At 39.8% G+C, this 22,290-nt stretch overlaps 1 protein-coding gene across 4 annotated transcripts in view; it reads right to left on the bottom strand.

Annotated features, from left to right (window-relative positions):
* Positions 1-481: 481 nt before the first annotated feature.
* grm7 (glutamate metabotropic receptor 7) overlaps positions 482-22,290 on the bottom strand; it is a 642,411-nt gene continuing 620,602 nt past the window's right edge. For 2 of the 4 annotated variants that reach the window (XM_062973828.1, XM_062973825.1), the window contains one exon: positions 1,580-1,717. Coding sequence is in view for 2 of the 4 variants with exons in the window: in XM_062973827.1 (XP_062829897.1) it covers positions 1,523-1,717 (195 nt within the window). In the remaining 2 variants the exon portion in view is untranslated. Of the gene's footprint in view, positions 1,718-22,290 lie in introns of all 4 variants that reach the window. The other 2 variants (XM_062973827.1, XM_062973826.1) reach the window with 2 other exon arrangements.

The raw sequence follows: 22,290 nt of genomic DNA, 5'->3' as shown, positions 1-22,290 counted from the left end.
GGATGGCATTACAGTCTGTCCATATAAAAGTATTTATCTACCCTCAATTTTAGCAGTGACAGTGTCAAGGCTTATAGTCTTTAATCAGCTGTTGTTTGATTTGCACACTTTTGGTAAATTAAGTTCATGAGACAATCCAGAACTTGAAAACAGAGAGATAACTCCTTGAATGTGGGTTGCATAGAAAACATTTACCATTCACTGTACTGCAGCTGAAATCTTATTTGCTTATCAGTGTTAAATGACTATCCTTGCAATTACAGCATTTTCCATTACTTTTAGAAGAATTTGTTGGTTTTTTCATAAAATTCAAATTTATATTCTAGTTAGGAACAGGCTTATTATGGTCTTGAAATGCATATAACAACCACAACAATAACAATACATAAGTGGTGGTAGTAGTTATCAGCATGATCAACCTGATAGCTTTTGCAGCAAGAGCTTAAATGGCAACTAAAAAAAGGTTGTTACAATAAATAAAGAAAATTTAACCAAAATGTTTTATTGATACATTCTTGAACAATATCACAGGATTGAGATTATGGAAAGAGGGGAGTTCTGCGGCAAAGATTGTTCTCACTAAATTGGCACATAAGCAGCAAGATTAACGAAATTACTTATTACAAACAGTATAAAACATACATGCTTTTTTCCTTAAAATTCTTTTTGTTTTTTTAAATCACACTGGTCAGTCAATAGTGGGGCATCAACAAAGAAAAAAAATCTCAAGACATGTAAAAGCAATTTTCTTTCTTCCAAATACCATAAGAGTTATTGAAATTATTGCAAAATAGTTATATACCTTAATGAAAAGAACAAAATAGAAACACAAACACAAATATCCAACATAAATTATTAACATGTACTGTAAAATACATTACTGGCATGCATTCCAAATATCAAGACAACCTCTATCAAAATTCAGCAATCCGTTCTGCTTTCTCTGTTGCCATCAGAATGATGAAAGGCAGAAAATGAGGTGGAGGTGGATACAGGGTGGGAAACAGAGTGAGGGGCTTGCTGTGTCAGCACAGTTTTTGGTCTTCAGTATCCTTTTCTCCCTTTTCTTTTAATTAAAAAAATAACATATATGAATCAAAGTGGTACAATAATGATCATAACAAGTCATGTACATTTTTTATTTCAGGGATTTTTCTTAGTTTGTTAATGTGAGAAAGTTAGAAAGAACTGGGCTTGCATGATGCGGTGCATTTGAACTGAATGGGGAAACTTCAGAAACATAGATGGCAATATGCAAAAATCTCTCACAAACTGTACAGAAAGTTCAAAAACTTGCAGTTTGGAAGTACATATAAAGACAAAATAGCCCCTTGAAAGTCACCATCACCAACTGCAGTTCACCCAGGAGAAGTTGGGTCTAAACTCACAGGTCAGTGCTTTTAGATCATACCTCCCGAACAAAGAAAAAAGGTCCAACATCACAGCCTCATGGCAGTGCCAGTGACTTATTAAGCCAAGAATAAGTTAAGGAAATTTTCATAGAGCAGCTGTTCAGAATACTTCAATCCTCCAAAAATACTGCCCGGCCATTCAGCGCTTCCAACAGTGCATACACTGCAGTTCTTTTGGGAACAGGCCGACACGAGGTTAGGTGACTGAATGGATGAAAATCTCCATCCCCCCATGACTCCGTCTGATGCAGAGGACTAGATAACCAGGTTGTTATAACTGACATACTTCTTTTTTGCTGCAGGGCCTGAAAGAAAGAAGGGAGGGAAGGAAGAAAGAAAGAGGCAAGGAAAAAGCAGTCACCAATACACAAATCTGTTCAAAAGCCTGCTATGGCTTCTCAGTGGTAAATATCAATGTTTGTGAAATTATGCTTCATGATCAAAGGCAGGAGTAAAGGGTTTTGTTTGTTTTATGTTTTCAGTCTCTCCCCCCCTCCCCCAGGCTGTTTTGCTTTGCTTGTACATGTCCACAAAATACCTAGATATGATATTTTTACTACTCCACATTTTCATGCATCTCAATCAATGTTAGTCGTTTCTAGGGCATGAATAATGTCATTTACTGTAAGCTACATTATTTTTATATTTTCTACAGGTCCTAAATCCAATAGTCTGAATGAGAGCAGAGTAGACAAATTAACAGAAATTCAGTATTTCAACTCTTCTGTATTGGTCTATACAAGTGATGACAAATCATTAGATTTAGGTTTTTTATTTTTTATTTTTTTTTTAAAAAAAGAAATACTCCTTTTTTGGCTACATATCAAATCTATATCACCCCATCCCTTTATAGACACAGGTACATAGTGTACGTAGGCACACATGATAGCATGCATATACTCCACCCAGGTTCCTCAAAAGCTTTACCCCTTGACTGAAACCCAAATATCAGTCATGTATTTATTCATGACAAATAATTTCTATTTTCTATTATTTTTAAGAACCAAAAACAATAAAAAGTTAGAGGAAGGAGACTAAATACATGTAAAAAATCTATGAAAAACACATTTTTCTTCCGAGTACTATACAAAGATGATATTCTAATATCAATATTGTGTCTTTGCTACACTTTTGGATCTCTCCAATATTTTTGAATCTGATAGAAAATAAAGAAATAAGTAAAAAGCATATGAAAAAGAAACCAGAAAAAGGAAGGAACAATGCCCTCGTTTTACCCTGCCCTAGCAACACCTCTGCTATGTATGTTCACGTTGAGTGGGCAGTCTTTTGGTTACCATGGATTGCATGTGGAAGTGGATCAAAGCTGCATGCCAGCATTAAGTGTGATCTAGATGTGACAGAGAATGAGACCTCAGTCTTTCTGACTGCTGGTCTGTTTCCAGGTGCAATTCAAAAAGCTCCAGGCTACTTGAAAGATTGGGTCTCTTTTTAAGAACCCATCATAACCCTTCACTCTGCCCGTGCACTGCACATGCACTTTTTAATAGCCTGAAGCAGCTGATCAGCTGATCAGGATGTCAAACAGACACACAGATGGTTCAAGGAAAGCACAAATGGAAAGCAATTAGAACTCTCTGAAATTCTTTATTTTACACTTTAAAGTCTTAAAAAGAGGTTGAATTAAGAATTTGGGGAAGAGAGAGATCTGATTGTTTGTTTTTTTTAAAAAAAATCCCCTCTATTACAGGCTGAACCTCATATGTGCACATGCAAATCTACTTGCGTTTACATTAAGATACTTGCATGTGCCCATATATGGTCCAGCGCATAACATCGCATAACTTCTGCTGGATGTCCCCCATCCACACTCCACTTAATCCGCTTCAGAAGAAGATGTGAGGATGGTGGGGGACCATATCCCGGGACTGACAGGTCTGTGTGTAAACCTGCTGTCAGGTCCCAGGATTTTTTTTACTCGGTTATAAAATGCAGATTTTGACTCTGGGACAATCTATTCCAATGGTGATCAGCTCTCAAATCCCATTCTGCCATGATGTTTAGGAAGAATCTTTTTTTCTTTTAATATAAAGTAGAGTCTCACATATCCAAGCTAAATGGGCTGGCAGAAGCTTGGATAAGCGAATAACTTGGATTATAAGGAGGGATAAAGGAAAAGCCTATTAAATGTCACATTTCGTTATGATTTTACAAATTAAGCACCAAAACATCATGTTTTCCAACAAATCCACAGAAAAATCAGTTCAATAGACAGTAAAGTTATGTAGTAATTACTGTATTTATTAATTTAGCACCAAAACATTGCAATGCTTCTGCAACATGGCCAGACAGCCTGGAAAACTGACAACAACCCTGTGATCTGGGCCATAAAAGCCTTCGACAACACAGGAGGAGCCAGCCAGTGAGTGGGTGAGTGAGGAGGACTTTTGGAGCCCACCTTATTCACCTACCTGCCTGTGCCTCTGCTCCCTCGCATGCTGGAGCTGGCAGCACCGGCACCCACCATGGCAGAGGAGCCAGCCAGCGAGTGGGTGACTTTTGGAGCCCTCCTCGCTCACCCACCCACCCCTGCCCCGGCTCCCTCGCATGCTGGGGCTGGCAGCACCGGCACCCAGCATGGAGGAGGAGCCAGCCAGTGAGTGGGTGAGTGAGGAGGGCTCCAAAACTCCTCTTCACTCACCCACCTGCCCGTGCATTGGCTCCCTCTCGTGCTGGGGCTGTCAGCACTGGCACCCAGCATGGAGGAGGAGCCAGCCAGAGAGTGGGTGAGCAAGGAGGACTTTTGGAGCCCTCCTCGCTCATCCACCCGCCCGTGACTCGGCTCCCTCGCCATGCTGGGGCTGGCAGCACCGGCGCCCAGCATGGCGGAGGAGTGAGAGAGCAAGTGCACCCTCCATCCCTCGCTCACTCACTCACCCGACTGGGTTGCGGCAGCACTGGGATCTGGTGGGGTGAGTGAGGGGGGGGGAGGAATTTGGCTCGAATTGCCCAGACGCACGAACGAGCAGGGCTCGATTTAGCGGGGTTTTACTGTAAATAGATTTGTTCTGTTCTGTTCTGTTCTGTTCTGATGGATTTCATCAAATTTTAAGTGATGGTTCCAGCATGCATTCCTGCATACAGTTTCTAACTTATATAGATTCGCCTTTGTATTTGTGTTTATAACTACTGCAATATTCCATGATGTACAGTGTTCCCTCACTTATCGCTGGGATTAGGTTCCAGGACCACCCGCAATAAGTGAAAATCCGTGAAGTAGGGACACTATTTATTTTGATATTTATATATTATTTTAGTAGTTATACATTATTTTAAGTCTTTATCAACCAATAATGTGTTGATAAATTGCCTCCTTCTCCTCCCGTTGCCGCTTGGGCAACCTTTCTCTCCCTTTGGCTTCTCCTTCCTCCCTTCCTTAGGCGGTAAATTGTAATTTTTTATGATTTATAATAATCTTTTAGAGTTCATTGAAAAACCGCGAAACAGTGAATCTGAGAAAAGTGAACCGCGAAGTAGTGAGGAAACACTGTACTTATATGCTATTGATTTCTTTCACATACTCCATTTAGTTTAATTTTATAGTGACCACACATAAAATACCTTCTACATATATAATAAGTTACTACTTTAAGGTTGTATGACTTTCTTGGTCAAAAGGATTCATTAGCTGTCTTCTAATTATGGCTACTGGCTTCTATCCAGACAGCTCTTCCTTCCTACCACAATAAAAATGCAGAGCAATGAAAAAGGATCAAGGTTTGTAGTCTAGCAGACAGTACAATGCCAATCAGTGACAAAACCATCACATTTTCATCCTTTGGAAGTGCCTTGTATAATAACTTTTAGGTAAAGAACAGCATATATTTTGCTGACTAGGAATAGCAAACTGGGCTTATATTCCAATTATTGTGTCAAATTTTTAATCTGGAGCACCTATAAACAAAAGCCAAAGTGATGTTTTCTATCATAAACATATGCATCATACAACACAATGTTATGCAAACTTTCTCCTATCTAAGTCTGGAGGTTGTCCCCTATTAAATATATTAGGAATGACAGTTTTGGTTCTTATACTAATTTGTCTGGAAATGCATTCCATTGAACTCAGTTGTTGTGACTCCCGAGTCACCATGCACAGTTCACTATTATGGTCCCATGAATGTGGAGCCCTGTAAGTAGCTGCTATAAGGGAAGTGCCATTTATTATCTGAAGATGGAAGTTTTCTAAATTATTCTGACATTAATGCTGGGTCAGAAGCCATAGTTTCAGCTACCTCCGTGTGCATTCCACACACTTTGCTCTCAATTAACTGCATAGACTAGTCACTTCGGAACTGGATCGGAGTTTGGACTTACATCCCAACCACAATGGATCAGAGTGTATTTTTTGCCCATCCTATTTTTTTTTATCACAGTACCTTTAAGGTGACCCACAAATTAAATAAATACAATAGTGTGATAAATAAGCAGTGTTACCTCAGCCAATTGTTCCATAATCCCCATCATGATGTAGGAATTACTACATTTGTGAATTTAGCACCAAACATTGAACTGGGATATAGGGCAGTGTGGACTCAGATAACCCAGTTCAAAGCAGATATTATGGGTTATTCTGCTTTGATATTCTGGGTTATATGGCTGTGTGGAAGAGCCCTGAGGGTCCTTAGGAATCCATAGGAATTAAAAGGCCACCAAAAGGGAATCTGGACCCCGGTATTTAAAAAAAACCTCTAAAATCAGGACAGGAAATAAAGAACAACACTCTGAAAACAGGGGAAATTCAGTCAGGAAACAATCAGGGCCAGCTAACACCTCCCAACCAAGGATGCCCCCAGGGAGGAAGCAACCAGGCTTTGAAGCTGCAAGGCCATTACATGATGATCAAGCTGGCCAATGGCAAAATCACACCTTTCTCCAGCAGACAAGAGTTCTACCTTTCTCCCACCCTGGACATAATAATAATAATAATAATAATAATAATAATAATAATAATAATAATAATAATAATAATAATAATAGAAGTCTTATACCTTATATTCAGGTCCAGATGTATAACCTCACTTACCTCGATTCCAATAGACCTCACAACCTCTGAGGATGCCTGCCATAGGTGGGGTTAACCATCAAGAGAGAAAGCATTTGGAACATGGCCAGGCAGCCTGGAGACCTGGCCTCGAGGAGGCGAAGGCAGGCCAGGCCGCGGGAGGCTGCGGAGCCTGGCATGAGGCCTCAGAGGCCAGTGGGAGGCCGTGGACGCTGGTGGGAGGACTCAGAGGCCAGCCAGGCTTTGGACCTGGGAGGAGGAGGCGGGGGTACACACGCATGCATGCACGCATGCACGCACGTGGGAGGGGGGAAGGTGAGGCACGGCCAGAGGGCCTGCCCCCTGTCAGCAGAGAGGGAAAAAAAGAAAGAAAGACAAAAATGAAGCTCATTAGGGGGACTTTGAGGCGCCCCAAGAGGCAGCTCAACTGCACCCCCTAAAGGATGGCACCTTCGGCAACCGCCTACTTCGCCTAACCATTGAACCGCCCCTGGCTATGAGAGTATTGCCATGACATTGTGCAGGAAATAAGTCCTGGAGACTAATGTAAATAGATAATGAAGTGTGGCCATAGTTATTTCACTTCAGCAGTTCTGTCTCTTTTTTCTTAATAGAATCAGCAAATCCAGACACCTACATATTACAATTTGAGCTCACCCAAACTTTGTTCTTTCAAATATTTTGGACTTCAGTTCCCAGAATTCCTGGTTGTTGGCAAATTTGGCTGGGACTTCTGGGAGTTGAAGTCCAAAACTTGATTGTTTCTAGAAATGGAAAAATCTTGTTGCAAGCATATTAGCTTCCCTTGTTCATTTAGAAAAAAAGAAGGAAAACTTGCATGTTTATTAAAGTACACCAGATCAAAATCCATCATAAAATAAATACTACACTTAAGACTGGAACAGAATGCAACTGAAAAATATAAGGACACCCAATACAAAGAGTTATTTTAAGTATGCCCAAGGATTTATACTTCTCACTATGATTATTATGATTATTGGCCTTTTCCCTTTGAAGAACAGACCTACATGTCATATCACCAACAAATTATGTAACTTCTTCACTTTTCAAAATCAATTCATAAACTTCTTTGAAGAAACCAAAGACCTTTTGGTTGTATAGAAGAAACCACAAATGTTTCTGGCTATTGTTAAAAGGGAAATGACTATGCTTTTTTATACATCCAGATTTCTTATCCCATATGCCTCCGGTGGCATAATGGGTTAAAGCCTTGTAACCTGAAGGTTGGGTTGCTGACCTGAAAGCTGCCAGGTAGCAATCTCTTTATTTGTGGTTTTTTACTTTCAGGGGTCCTGAGCCCTAATGGGTAATACAGTCCTAGCTGACTGTACTAGCACATACTTACATAATGAGATGTTTTGGAGAAGTGACTGAATTCTAAACATGAAAATCATTTATGTTTCATTTATTGGTTTAAAAAAGCATTTCCTTCTGCAGTTTTTTTTGAATGTTCCTCAATCTTCACTTGTCTTATAAACTTTATTTTGCCTTTTCCCCCCAAGATACTTTGGAAAAATATGCTTTTAGTGTGCATATGCGATTTAAATATTAATAAGGAGGTGGGTAGAAAATGTCAAAACTGCTTATATTTAAGGAAATGATGTTTGGTTTGTGGTTATCTCACCTTCCCCAAGTGAATAACCACTTTGGGCTGCAAACCAGAATTACCATCTGCTGACATATGCTTCCACTGATCCCAGTAACACTGGAATAAGCCCATTCCAAGTCTCAGCCTTTTTTATGTCCCATCAACATTTTTTCAGTGTATCAAAATCAGCACTTTGTTCTCAGTGAGCATTTTGATCAGGAATATGAGTGGGCAGTTTGTCAATATCAGTGTGTGAAAAAAGCCAGGTTATTTTAGAATACTGGCATGATCTAATTGAACTTGAAAATAAAGTCAGTGTAAGATGTTCCCTTAACTTATTTATTCCCATTGTGAAAGCTGTAATTTGTTTATTCAGTGTTATTACCTGATTAGGATCATGATATTATAAACTTACCGCACTATGCCTTACATGAAGGCAGAAACACGACCAAAACAATATTAGGAAAGAAGCAACTGCTATTTCTGTACACTAAACACCTCCCATGCTTTATGGAAAACCTAATTTGTGCTACAAGATGTAATATTCACATAGTTGTTGACATGGCTTTAAAAAGATTCATTTGCAGCTTGTCTTCAACTGTGTTAAATGGAGAAGCAGGAGATTCTGTAATGGAACAACATGAAAATAGTTTGTGGGATTTGTAGTTAACTTTAGAGTAATTCGATTTCTGGTGCATTTATTTGTTTGCCTGCTCTGCGGTTCTCATATAGAGTAAAGCTAGGTAATTTACAACATCAAGGCTGGTTAATGTTGTAGTATGTATTCATTTTACTGAGGCAGTTGTAGGACTTCTCTAATCAGATTGCTTTAAAGTATATATATTAAATTCAGACATTTCCACACTCTTCTAAGGAACTTCAAGCATGCCAAGGGTGTGCAGTGGCAAGATGATAAATGTTTTGTTTAAAAGACCACCAGAATAGAAGTATGCTTAATAATGGTATTATATAAAGGAGGTTAATGAGGCAGCAAAGAGTAACAGTATGGAAGGCCATGCCACAAAACGAGTGTCTGGGAGGGCCCCACTTTTCTGAAGGATGCAAGTAAAGAGCAAGGATGGTCTTTAAATACTTCTTTTTTGGCAGATTGCTGTTTAGTGAAATAAAAAAATGGTCAGCCATAAAAGCTTGCTGAAATCCATAAGAATAACTACTGCCAAGCATAAAATTAAAGATGCTTTCCTTTCCTAGCTAAGGAAAAGATAGAGGATGACATTCTGTTGGAAATTTATGACATTATAAATCAATTAAGGATTGCCAGATTTAGAAGTGTGGCATTCTGCAACAGTCATTTTCTCAGGAGGGAGCAATGTCATAGTTGCATCGTTGGCCACTGCTCAAAGTGAGCAAGTTGCATAGCAGTTGCACAACAATATAACACTTTGTAGGATTTTGTGCAACGACAGTACAAAGAGCTGCATAGGGAAGTACAGCTCTTGTTTTTTTCTCTTTATTTATCAAAGGCACAGAAATTAGGTTGTGAAAAGAGATATGCATAAAAAAGTCTGCATACTTCCCAAATGCTACCCTGTTTCCCCTAAAATAAGACATCCCCAGAAAATAAGACCTAGTAGAGGTTTTGCTGAATTGCTAAATATAAGGCCTCCCCCGAAAGTAAGACCTAGCAAAGTTTTATTTGGAAGCATGCCCGCCAAACAGAACACCAGAGCATACAGGTTCGGGAAATGTATGTACCATAGAGTGTTGTACATGGAAATAATGGTAGTAGCAAGACATTCTTGATAGGATTCGCAGTTTGTCTGGTTATGCTGGTTTGTGATGACAACTACTGTACAGTATATAATAAATGTTCATTTTTTTTGTTCAACAATAAATGTGAATTCTTCTTCATGGAAAAATAAGACATCCCCTGAAAATAAGACCTAGATCATCTTTGGGAGCAAAAATTAATATAAGACACTGTCTTATTTTCGGGGAAACACGGTAACATTCATAGTGGAAGAATATAAGGGCACTCACATGTGATGTGTGTGAGATAGTCATAATACTGAAAGCATCACTGTATACCTATTTCCCTGTGAAGCTCCTCTCAAATGATAGTAATATCAAATAACTAATCTGTCATGATTTTACAATACAGTATTTGTTTTATAATGTGTCACAGACATTAAAATTTTGCACTACCATTATTGCTAGGTGCTTTCTATTTGCTTACCTAGCCATCTTTTACACACAAGAAATCACCAAGTAGAAATCCAACCATTGTTCTCTTCAGTTTTGCACTGTCTACTAGGGGTGTGCAAAACCTCAAAGTTCCTTTTTGTAACTCAGAGATTCAGAGGATTCTTAAAAATGAATCTCCGAATTACTAATTGGAAAGATCCCCCTGAAGCATTTATAAATCAAAACACAAGCCTTCAAAACTTTCAAAGAGATTCGTAAAGATTTGTTGTTTTGTAGCCACCCCCCCCCCCCAAAATGTAACATACTTCATTGTCTGTAATGGTCTGGTATGGGAGGGGATGGGGGCTGATGTTATTGACAAAGGCAACTGTATTCTGTTTTTTTCCTTGTGAGCCAATTAGAAGAAGAAAGCCATATCACACAGCTTTCTGCAAAGCTGGTCTACTTCCCTCAGTGTCTCTCTGTGTCTTTTGTAGCATTTGCAGGAGAGAGATAAAGATGTGTTCTTTTTAGAGATCCATTCTGTTTCTGTGTTTTTCTTAAAAGCAAACTTATAGTAGCTTTTTGATAACCGTTTGTTTCAGTACATTATCCAGTTTATAATTTAACACAAGCATTCCTGTTCCTTTGGCATGAACAGAATTCTGAGAAATGTAGTTTGAGAAGGTGAAACTACATTTTTGCTCCATAATTTGAGTCTGATTTGACATGCAAGATGCTGAATTGGACCCAATCGAAGTCCTTACAGGGACACCCTAAGCTGAAGGAAAAGCTTGAATTCTGGAGGAGGATTGAGGCTTACCCCCAATTTAGGGTAACCCAAAAGATGCCCTTTCCCCAGGTTACCTACATCAGTCCCATGTATCATGAGACTTCTAAAGGCCTGGTCCACATCTATACCAATCCAAATGGTCAATGTAGATGTGCCCATGTCTCTTATTTCTCACACACAAAATCCACAGAATCAGACATGGCTTTCCTTAATGAAAGACAACAGCCAAACAACAAACAATAACATATAAAGATAGAGAGGCAGTTCTGACCTAATCCTCATTTCCTTATTTCACTCAGGCTGAATTTACAATGTAGAATTAATGCAATTTGAAACCACTTTAACCGCCATGACTGAATGTTATAGAATCCTTGTATTTGTAGTATGGGGAGGCACCAGCACTTTTGTAAAACTACAACTCTCATGGTTTTATAGCATTAAGTCATGGCTATTAAAATCCATCAAAAACATCAGTTTTATACAAGAAGACAAGTTAAATTGCATATAAATTACTTCCACCTAGGACCCCTTCAACAGTGACAGCAGATGCATGGCATCTTTACAAGGAATTCCTACTGGCCAGCCACATTTAACTGGGCTTGGCTATCCTAAGGGCCCCCCCACACACACACCTCCCGTGTCACTGTAGCCCCAGCTTAACATATCCTGCTTAACATGCTTTTTTCCCCGTTTGCTAAAACATAAATATTATATTGGCAATTATGGATAAAGTTCCTCACTCACTCTATTTAGCATAGATTTTTTTTTTACTCTTCGCTACTCAAACAAACATTGTCAAATATCTAGGAGGCTGCTTGAGAAAATGAGAAACCATCCCTACATGTTTTTTTAGAATTCTTGGAGAGCCATAGTAAGAGTTCTCTAAGTACAGCAGTGCATTTAGAATCAATACCTTAGTAACTTTAAATTCACAACCATATGCCAATCATTTGACATTTATGCAGATTTTAAAAACAATACCACAAGGCGCATCAGCATGCGTAACCTTTGAAGTAGCTTCCAGAAGACTTTCATGAGTCTTTGACCCATGGGATATGTAAAATACTGCCCGCTAGATAAAATAATGCTAGAATTAAAAGCAATGACTGTACATTTTCAACAAAGCAGTGTCTTTTGACTCTGAAATTCCCAGAATAGTATATAACCTACATGGTAAAAGGGAAAATTCATTTTAAACAAATAATTATTTTTGGATTTTAGGCCTTTATTGACAGTAACATGATTGCTACATTTTCAAATGTTGACTCCTATGATAATATTTTTTCTAAATTTTAATATAAATACTTAAATGTTTATTTAAACTTAAATTTAAATTGAGAATTCAAAATAACACCCCCTTAAGTCTGGAAGTGATACAGACCAATCATAATGTGTACAAAATATGGGAAAATGTTTAAAACAAAGGAAAGAATAAATCATCACACACTCAAGTTAGAATAATGTGCCCTTCTACACTTAAAATGAAGAATAAGCCCATTAGGTGGTAGAAGAATCAGGATCATGAAAACATGTCTTACACTGAATTAGACATTGGTCCATTTAACCCAATGTTATCAGCTCAGACTGACAGTCAGACTGATCTATTGTAATGGGCTATCAAGGATGACACAAAATTTCTTTCAAATTTAGGGGGAAAGGGGTGGGGGGATTCAACAGGTTGTCGTAGCAACCATTACTGTGGGAAATAAAATTCAGATGCAAATAAAATTACCCTTTCTAATGTAATTAGCAGGAAATAAGATGTGGTGGGGTTATTAATATTTTGACAGGCGGCAATCAGAAAACATTTACAGACAACGGAATGTCTTTTTTAAAGTAGTAAGCACTTGGCTGCCTTTTTGATGTTCTAAGCAGATTGCATATCATTTGCAGAAAATATATATTTTATGTTATGCCATCTGGAGTATGATAACATTTATTGACAGTATAGACAGCTAATCAATGTAGTATAAAGAATATTGCAAGTCAGTAGGCGATCACCAGCCTCCAGATGGTATCATTAATACAGACAATAGCTAAAAATAATCCTTTTAGAGCACAAAAGGCACATTGATTTGTTCCTCAAAGGATTTTGCTTTACTCTAAGGGCCTATCAACACATTGTATCTGACCTAGATATGTTCACATTACCATTTATAATTAAAGGAATAGCCATTAAAATAAAGTGAGTGCATTTGGGACATATTAAAACAGTGAATAAACCATTCAAAGTAAACTAGATGGAGATCTAAATTTGATCATATAATTTAATCTTTTGGAAGAAACACAGAACTCAGACACATTTTAAATACTCTTCATTCCTTATAAGTAATTGGTATAATTATAGCTTCATTTTATTAAAAAGGATATAAAGGAATATATTAGTGTTCGTAATAACATAAGGAAGCAGAGGTAAGGCTGGTAATTGAAGGACTACAATCAACACATTTTTTGGTTGTGTAAGCAGAGATTCAGAAAATTCTTGAGCAGCCTTGGAACCATGCTATCATCATTATAATTGAATGCTACCAAAAGAACAACAGGGAGGGTACCATTCTGGGCTCTCTTGAATTGAGGTTCCAGAACCCTAGGACAGCCACCAAGACGACCCTTTCTACACTGACATACAAATCAGATTATCAAATTTGATAATCCACATTATCTTCTTTGAACCAGATTATATGAATCTATATTGCCATATAATCCAGTTCGAATCAAATAATCTGGATATTCTATTGCCATATAATGTAGAAAGGGCCCAAAAGGGATTACTTGTCTTCAGTGGGAAAGATCCATTAGCTTTACAAGCCTCCCTATTGAGATGAAAATTTCTAGATATTACATAGAGTATGGTCCTTTTACCCCTGGATTCGTTATCCACAATTTCATTTACCCATGCTCCAAAAATATTATTTCAAAGAAGTGTTAGTATGCCTCTCTAGGTCCTTCAATGCAATTCTGTAGTATGCTTCCAGCTTAAGGACCTCATCATATAGACAAGGGGAGAGCAGGGGAAAGCAGGGGAAAGTGAAGGGAACTTTCTTACCCCGTTCTAGCCCATCTTTCCCCATCTTCTGGGATGACCAGCCATCCCATGGACTTACTATGCCTTTCCTTGACTTTCCCCTACTTTCTCCCACATTCTGCTGCTTGGAGTTGGGTAATACCTGACTCCTGAAGATGGTCTTCAGAATCCATTTCCATGGCTTAGGAAATGGAGTGCCATGGGGTCCCACCAGAAGTGTCTTTACATAATATAATGGCCTGTATGTGACTCTGTTTCCTAAGTTCATGGAAATGGAGCTCGAAGACTGTCTGATGAGGTCCTAAGTATAGTCAACATATAGGTTTACCTAGTATCCATGGTTTCAGGTATCCACAGGGAATGCAGCTATGGTCAAGATTAAATTAAAATTTACCACTAAGAATGAGACAAATGGGAAGGTGATAATTAGCTGGAAAAATAGCTATTAGTTGGGAAAATTCCTTTGACTGCAAGAAGATCCAACCAGTCCATATTCCAGGAAATAAAGCCCAGCTGCTCACTGGAGGAAAGGATATTAGAGGCAAAGATGAAGTACTTTGGCCACATAATGAGAAGACAGTAAAGCTTGGAAAAGTTAATGATGCTAGGGAAATGAAAGGAAAAAGGAAAAGGGGCCAACCAAGGGCAAGATGGATGGATGGTATCCTTGAAGTGACTGGCTTGACCTTAAAAGAGCTGGGAGTGGCAATGGCCAACAGGGAGCTCTGGCATGGGCTGGTTCATGAGATCACAGTGAGTCGGAAGCGACTGAATGATTAAACATTGGGAAAATTCCAGCTAGATTTTATAAAGTTTTGGAAGTGATCTGCAGAAAAAGGCTAGCATTTTTGTTTGTAGGAAAGGAAAATGTTTCAACGTTGTGGATACATTTTCATGGCTTGCTTGCATTTGTTCTTTGGTATGCAAAGGACTTCAAGATCAGTTCTGTGGTAGTAAAGTACATGGTTTCATTGTGATTGCAACACAGATGCATTATTCAGAAACAGGGCCATTTCACATCATTTACATTGAACCTTAACTGCCTCTAATTAAAAAGTATAAATCACAAAGTCCATTTCAATGTAAACTGTTCTAAGACTGCTGAATATGCCTGTTCTTATTTCAGTTCTATTGACTTGAAATGCATTGAAATTACTTCCACACATTAAAAATATAATTAACACTGTTCCTTAACAGAACTGGGGCCAGAATTGGTACTCTATGCTAGCAACTGCAGTTTTTCCAGGGTCAAGGAATGTAATGATAATAATAATAATAACTTTATTTTTATACCCCGCCTCTATCTCCCCGGAGGGGACTCAGGGCGGCTTACATGGGGCCAAGCCCGAATAAAAACAGTAGCTGTATAAAACACAGCAATAGACAACAACTTGCACAATAAAAAAAATAAAAAATAAATAAAATAAAACATTAGCCAATAAAAAACAAGAACTAATAAAAACATGGATTAAAACTGAGAGATTGTAAAAGTAGACTGGGTAAGGTGCACCATATAAATATTGTAAACACAAGGTGACTGATAAAGTGCTGCAAATTCTGGAAGTGCAAATTGGGATGGGAATAGACCCTGTGTCTATATCGAGTTGACAAAGGTAAAAGGTGCAAACCGGTACAAGAATGGTCACAGATACAGATTGCTTCTGGATTAGCAATCTTTATCTAAAGGCTTGAGTAAAGAGCCAGGTTTTCAAGCTCTTTCTGAATGCTACCAGGGTGGGGGCTTGCCTGATTTCCCTGGGGAGCGAGTTCCAGAGCCGGGGGGCCACCACGGAGAAGGCCCTCTCTCTCGTCCCCACCAACCGTGCTTGTGACGGAGGTGGGAGCGAGAGGAGGGCCTCCCCCGACGAACGAAGAGATCATGCAGGTTTGTAGGGGGAGAGGCGATCACTAAGGTAGGAGGGTCCCAAACCGTTCAGGGCTTTGTAGGTGATCACTTGCACCTTGAATTGGGTCCGGAAGGTGAACGGCAGCCAGTGGAGCTCCTTAAGCAGGAGGGTTGACCGCTCCCTATAATTTGCTCCAGTTAGAAGCAAGGCTGCCGAACGTTGAACTAGTTGGAGTTTCCGGGCCGTCTTCAAGGGCAGCCCCACGTAGAGTGCATTGCAATAGTCCAGTCTAGAGGTAACTAAGGCATGGACCACCGTGGCCAGATCAGACTTCACGAGGTAAGGTCGCAGTTGGAGCACAAGTTTTAATTGTGCAAAGGCCCTCCCGGCCACCGCCGACACCTGAGCATCAAGCGTCAGTGCTGAGTCCAGGAGGACCCCCAAACTGCGGACCTGCGCCTTCAGGGGGAGTGCGACCCCGTCAAGCACAGGTAGCCACCCAATACCCCGATCGGACATACGACTGACCTGGAGGACCTCTGCCTTGTCGGGATTAAGCTTCAGCTTATTCGCCCTCATCCAGCCCATCACAGCTGCCAAGCACTGGTTCAGTATCTGGGGGGCTTCCTTGGAGTTCGGTGGAAAGGAGTAGTAGAGTTGAGTGTCATCTGCGTAGAGATGGCACCAAACTCCAAAACTCCGGATGACCTCTCCCAGCGGTTTCATGTAGATGTTAAAAAGCATGGGGGACAGAATGGAACCTTGCAGGACCCCACAGGTCAAAGGCCAGGGCTCCGAGCAGGTGTCCCCCAGCTTCACCAACTGGGAACGGCCCTCCAGGAAGGACTGAAGCCACGACAGAGCCATGCCCCCAAGGCCCATCCCGGAGAGCCGTCCCAGAAGGATACCATGGTCGATGGTATCGAAAGCCGCTGAGATGTCCAAGAGAACCAGCAGGGTCACACTCCCTCTGTCCAGCTCCCTGCGGAGGTCATCCAGCAAGGCGACCAAAGCCGTCTCAGTACTGTGCCCAGGTCTAAAGCCAGACTGCGATGGGTCCAGAAAATCGGTGTCATCCAGGAAACCCTGGAGCTGCGAGGCAACCACCCGCTCCAGGACCTTGCCCAAGAAAGGGAGGTTCGAGATTGGTCTGTAGTTGTTTAGAATGGCCGAATCAAGGGAGGCCTTCTTCAATATAGGCCTCACTATGGCCTGTTTGAGGACAGATGGAAATTTGCCTTGATCCAAAGAGGCATTAATTATCATCACAAACCACTCTACCAACCCTCCTCTGGCCGATTTAATTAGCCACGAGGGGCAAGGGTCTGCAGAGCAAGTGGTCGCTCTCACCGCCCCAAGGATCCTGTCCACGTCATCCGGGCGAACAAGCTGAAACGAATCCCACAAGTTCGAACAGACAGGTGCCTCAGTTACCTCTTTTGGCATTGCAACAAAACTAGCATCCAAGTCGAAGCGAGTCTGAGCGACTTTGTCTGCAAAGTGGTGCGCGAACTCGCTGCACCGAGTTGCCGAGTCTTCGGGTGCCCCTCCCCCCTCAGGAGGGTGAAGGAGCTCCCCGACGACCCGAAACAACTCCGATGGTCTGTTAGTTGCAGACGCTATGCGGGCAGTCATGAAGGTCTTCCTGGCTGCCCGCAAAGCCGCGGAGTAGGCCCTAATAGCGGCTCTAGCCCGTGCTCGGTCAGAAACGCTACAAGTTTTCCGCCAGTGGCACTCTAGTCCCCTCCTCGAGTGCTTCATCACTGCCAGCTCCTCCGTGAACCAGGGAGCCAAAGTGACTCTTCGCAATGAGAGGGGACGTTCGGGGGCGATCATGTCAATTGCCCTGGACATCTCGCTATTGTAGCGATCTACCAAGGCATCGACAGGATCGTCAGCCTCCATGACAGGAAGATCCCCAAGAGACCTCAAGAATCCATCTGGATCCATCAGTCTCCTGGGGCGGACCATCTTAATGGGTCCACCACCCCTGCGGAGGTTTGAGGTCACAGTGAGTCTTAAACTGATCAGGTGGTGATCGGACCATGACAACGGAAGAATATTTTGCTCTTCCACTCCGACCTCACCATCTGCCGCAACAAAAACCAGGTCAAGTGTGTGTCCAGCTTGATGAGTGGGACCAGATATCACTTGGGACAGTCCCATGGTCGTCATGGCGGCCATGAAGTCTTCAGCTGCACTAGTTAATGTGGCCATTGAATGTCAGTCAATGGCCACAATCCTGTATTATCACAATATAGCATACGTATCCACTGGCAGTGTTATGTCACATTAGCTTTACACAAGTCCCTTACAGAATAGCAAGACTACTTAACACAAGCTCAAGAATGAACATGCCCGGATATTCGCTGTGAAATACATTATGCTCAGTGTACCATGGCAGAGCATAGATGAGTTTGGGAGAAAAGTACAAACCTGTGGCCCAAAGGCAGAAGGAAGGAGTGCACAATAAATCCTTTTTTTTGTTTCCCACTGTTTATGGATAGAGAATTTACTGATGGTTTGTGCTAATCAAATGACTGTGCTAATACAAAACAAATTGTTTTAGCCAAATCAGTTACTGTAGTTTTAAATTTGTTCAATATATTGATCAATAACCTACATAATTATTTAAAGATCAGAGCAACAATTCCAACTTCAAGAAGAACTTCTGCAACATCTGCTTGGTTTGACAGAGAATAAAAACGAGGAATTTCTTGTAGATAGCTTATTGGAATTTATAGAAACACCAGCTCTGATACCTTTGTATTGAAGTATCCCTTTTTCAACAAAGGTAGAAATTCCTCACAAAGAAAAAAATAAGGTTAGCTGGCAAACTTTAAGAGAAGCTTCTCACCACAAATACATTTGTGTTTTTGGTTTAAAGTCACAACTCTTCTAGTGAATGATCACAGAGCTCTTTGGATATAAAAATCAAATATTCCTAGTTATTATTAGTATTATTTTAAAAGAACCCAGAAAATTACCAACCATTCAGTTTGTCAATGAAACACTGGCAAAACAGGTATTTTGCTTCCTTTACCATTTTTTGTGTACCAAATAGATTTTTTGACACTGATCACATAAATAACTTCAAAACTGTCACATCATGTAAAGTTTTTGAGAAACGGCCAATTTTGTTTTTACAATTATTGCAACATTCTGAAACATTTCTAGCTCGACAGTAACTTGAATTGTTTTTTAGATTGCTCATATCTTTGACAGACATAACCAACATTATGGAACATGTAACTGAGACTTAGTCTGTTAAAATACCACAACAATAAATTTCTGATCATGTAAAAACCTGCTTGGGCATGCCAGAGGCATGGACACTAGAGGATGAGGGGATAGGCGATGATGGTGATCAAATGCAGCTGGAAGCTGATGCTGATCCTGACTTTGTGCCATCAACAATCAGCAATCCTCATTTAATGTCTCAGGCAGAGCTGGACGTCTGGTCAGAGATTTGGGTTTATCAAAGAGTCAGGCAGAGTTGCTTGGCTCAAGGCTGCAAGGATGGAATCTTTTGTCATCCAGTACAAAAATCTCAAAAATTCTTCACTGTTATGAAGATTTGACAAAATATTTTAGCTAAGCTGATAGTCTGACCTTTTGCTGTGACATCAATGGATTGTTTTGTGTTCTTGAATGCAACCACAAACCAACAGAATGGTTAATGTTTATTGACTCAAGTTTGAAGACTGTTTTGCTGCATAACAACAATATTGACCCTTCTATACCTGTCGGACATGCCATTCATATGAAAGAATCATATGAGAACATGCAACTTCTGCTGAATCACCTTCAATATTCAAAGCACAACTGGAATTTGTGTGATAATCTTAAGGTAGTTGCTATTCTACTGGTCTACAGCTTAGTTACACGTTATATTGCTGTTTCCTTTGTGAGTGAGACAGTCAAGCAAGAGATTTGCATTAGATCAGAAAAGACTGGCCTCCCAGCAATAAATTGGTTCCATGGCAGAAGAATGTCGCATTTGACCCATTGGTTAATCCAAAGAAGATATTTCTTCCAACGTTACACATCAAACTCAGGCTAATGAAAAACCTTGCTAAGACAATGAAAAAGCAAAGTGAAGATTTAATTTATCTGTGGCAGATGTTTCTACACATAAATGATAAAAAATTAAATAATGTGTTTTCATTGGCCCACAAATCCGAGATGTGATAAAGGATAGTCACTTTGATGATCTTCTACAGGGTGCAGAACATGTTGTGTGGCCTTCAAGAATGTTGTTTGTAACTTTCTAGGCAACTAGAACGCACCAGATTATGTCAAACAGGTTGAAAGTCTGCTTCAGGCATACAATTCAATGAAGTGCAACATGTCACTGAAGATACATTTTCTTCATTCCCACTTGGACTTTTTCCAGACAACCTGGGTGTTGTAAGTGATGAACATGGTGCAAAGCATCAGACAGTGATTACAAATGAAAATCTGCAGCAATTTTTTTTTAGTTTTGTTTCCTTGATGACATCATTACTGTCATAGTGTATGCCGCTACAGACATAGAGCAATGCTTAGGCTGTGTCACCTTTTTTGGGGCAAACCGTATATGATACAGACATAGCCGTGTTCAACATGTTAAAATCTACTTGGTTCACCAAAACTTGTGGAGGAAACAAAACATTCCCAAAAATTTGTTGACCAGTGTAATTAACAAACATAATATCGACCATCTATACAACAAGTTGACTGATTTGATACTTGAGGAGGCTACTTTAAATTTTGAACAAACTCTGAGTTAAGAGAGGTCAATTGTAGATCGCTGCTTATGTCCCCTCCTAAAGATGGCAGTGTGAAAAGGGTGACCTAAAGGCAGCATTTGATTCCATCACTTCCATAAAATTCTGGGAAATGTTAGCTCTCTGTAGATAAAAGACTTCTTTTCTGATTAAATATTTATATAACAATATTTGGTTGAAGGTACGGTGTGGTCATTTTCACTGATGTGCTAGCAACAAGAGAGATCAAACAGAGATGTATTTTGGTTCCTCTGTCGTTGAATTTATATATCTATGATGTTGTTGAGCACTTAACATCTCCCACTTAACATGCCCCTAAATTAGCTATGAAAAATGTATCCATTTCACTATACGTGAATTATGCTGAACTTCTTTCCCAAACAAGCGCTAGATTGAGAAGATTGTTAAGGTTCTTCTCCGACTTTTGTTTAAAAGAATATCTAATGGTGAATTATAATAAAACTAAGGTAAATGAAGTTTTCTACATAGACCCTTTTAAATTACTTGATAAACAGTAAATTGATCAAATTTTATTTTAAATACCTGAGTATAGTCTTTGGTATATAGCTGAGTATAGGGTAAAAACATATAGTTGAAAAAGCATCATAGGGTTTTAAAATCTGACTGGCTTTTTCCATGTTTAACCCAATGCCCCTGGTGGTGCAGTGGGTTAAACCATTGTGCTGGCACGACTGTTGACTTGAAGGTTGGGTTGCTGACCTGAAGGTTGCCAGTTCGAATCCAACCCGGGGAGAGCGCGGATGAGCTCCCTCTATCAGCTCCAGCTCCATTTCGGGACATGAGAGAAGCCTCCCACAAGGATAAAAACATCAAAACAACTGGGCGTACCCTGGGTAACATCCTTGCAGATAGCCAATTCTCTAACATCTGAAGTGACCTACAGTTTCTCAAGTTGCTCCTGCCATGAAAAAAAAAAACATACCCTCAGTCCATGAAGGTTTTAAGGCTAGACCTTTTGTTCAGTCACCTGTTTAAACACACCGGAAGTTGTTAATTTCAAGTTTCTTAGAGTCTTTTTTTCTGTTCTATGTTATATCCTAGTTCTCTGTGATCAAAAATTCTTTTTCTGAAGTCTCATAGACTTTGATTAAGAAATTTAATTACTGGCTGAAGATGAATTCTGTTCTCTTTGGCTTGCTCTCTTTAGTTCTTAAAGATTCTCACAAGAGTAGTTGGATGAATGCAATCACAAGAAAATTTCACCAATTTATTTATTCTCCAGAACAGTTGTTGCTTTTAGGGTGTTTCGAAACAAGAGATTTAATTGGACAGAGACTTCACAATTTTAACAGCGGAATAATTCAGCTGTTATATGAAAACTCTGGCAATGATTTTACTACTCTTAAGCCTCTTCATTCCTTAACATTTTCCACATTTAGTTCATTCTAAATACAAAAGAGCTTTCACTCAAGTAAGCTTGAATACATTGTAGACTACAGTCTTTGAAGGACATTTTAAAAAAAACCATTGCAAGATCAGATTTGCCTTTGTGGTGATGGGAGTGTTGAATCAATACAATTAATATATTCCTATTTTCTTCTTATTACAGGCATCTGAGGGGAAAACATATCTCCATTCTCTTGACATTGGTGCAAGAGCATTCATCCGATTTTTATGAATTCTTTCTTTCAGCATACCAGATAACA

This window comes from Anolis carolinensis, chromosome 2 (assembly GCF_035594765.1).
Source record: "Anolis carolinensis isolate JA03-04 chromosome 2, rAnoCar3.1.pri, whole genome shotgun sequence".
Lineage (NCBI taxonomy): Eukaryota > Metazoa > Chordata > Lepidosauria > Squamata > Dactyloidae > Anolis > Anolis carolinensis.
The sequence above is the reverse complement of the archived record's forward strand: the minus strand, read 5'-3'. Positions and strand labels throughout refer to the sequence as shown.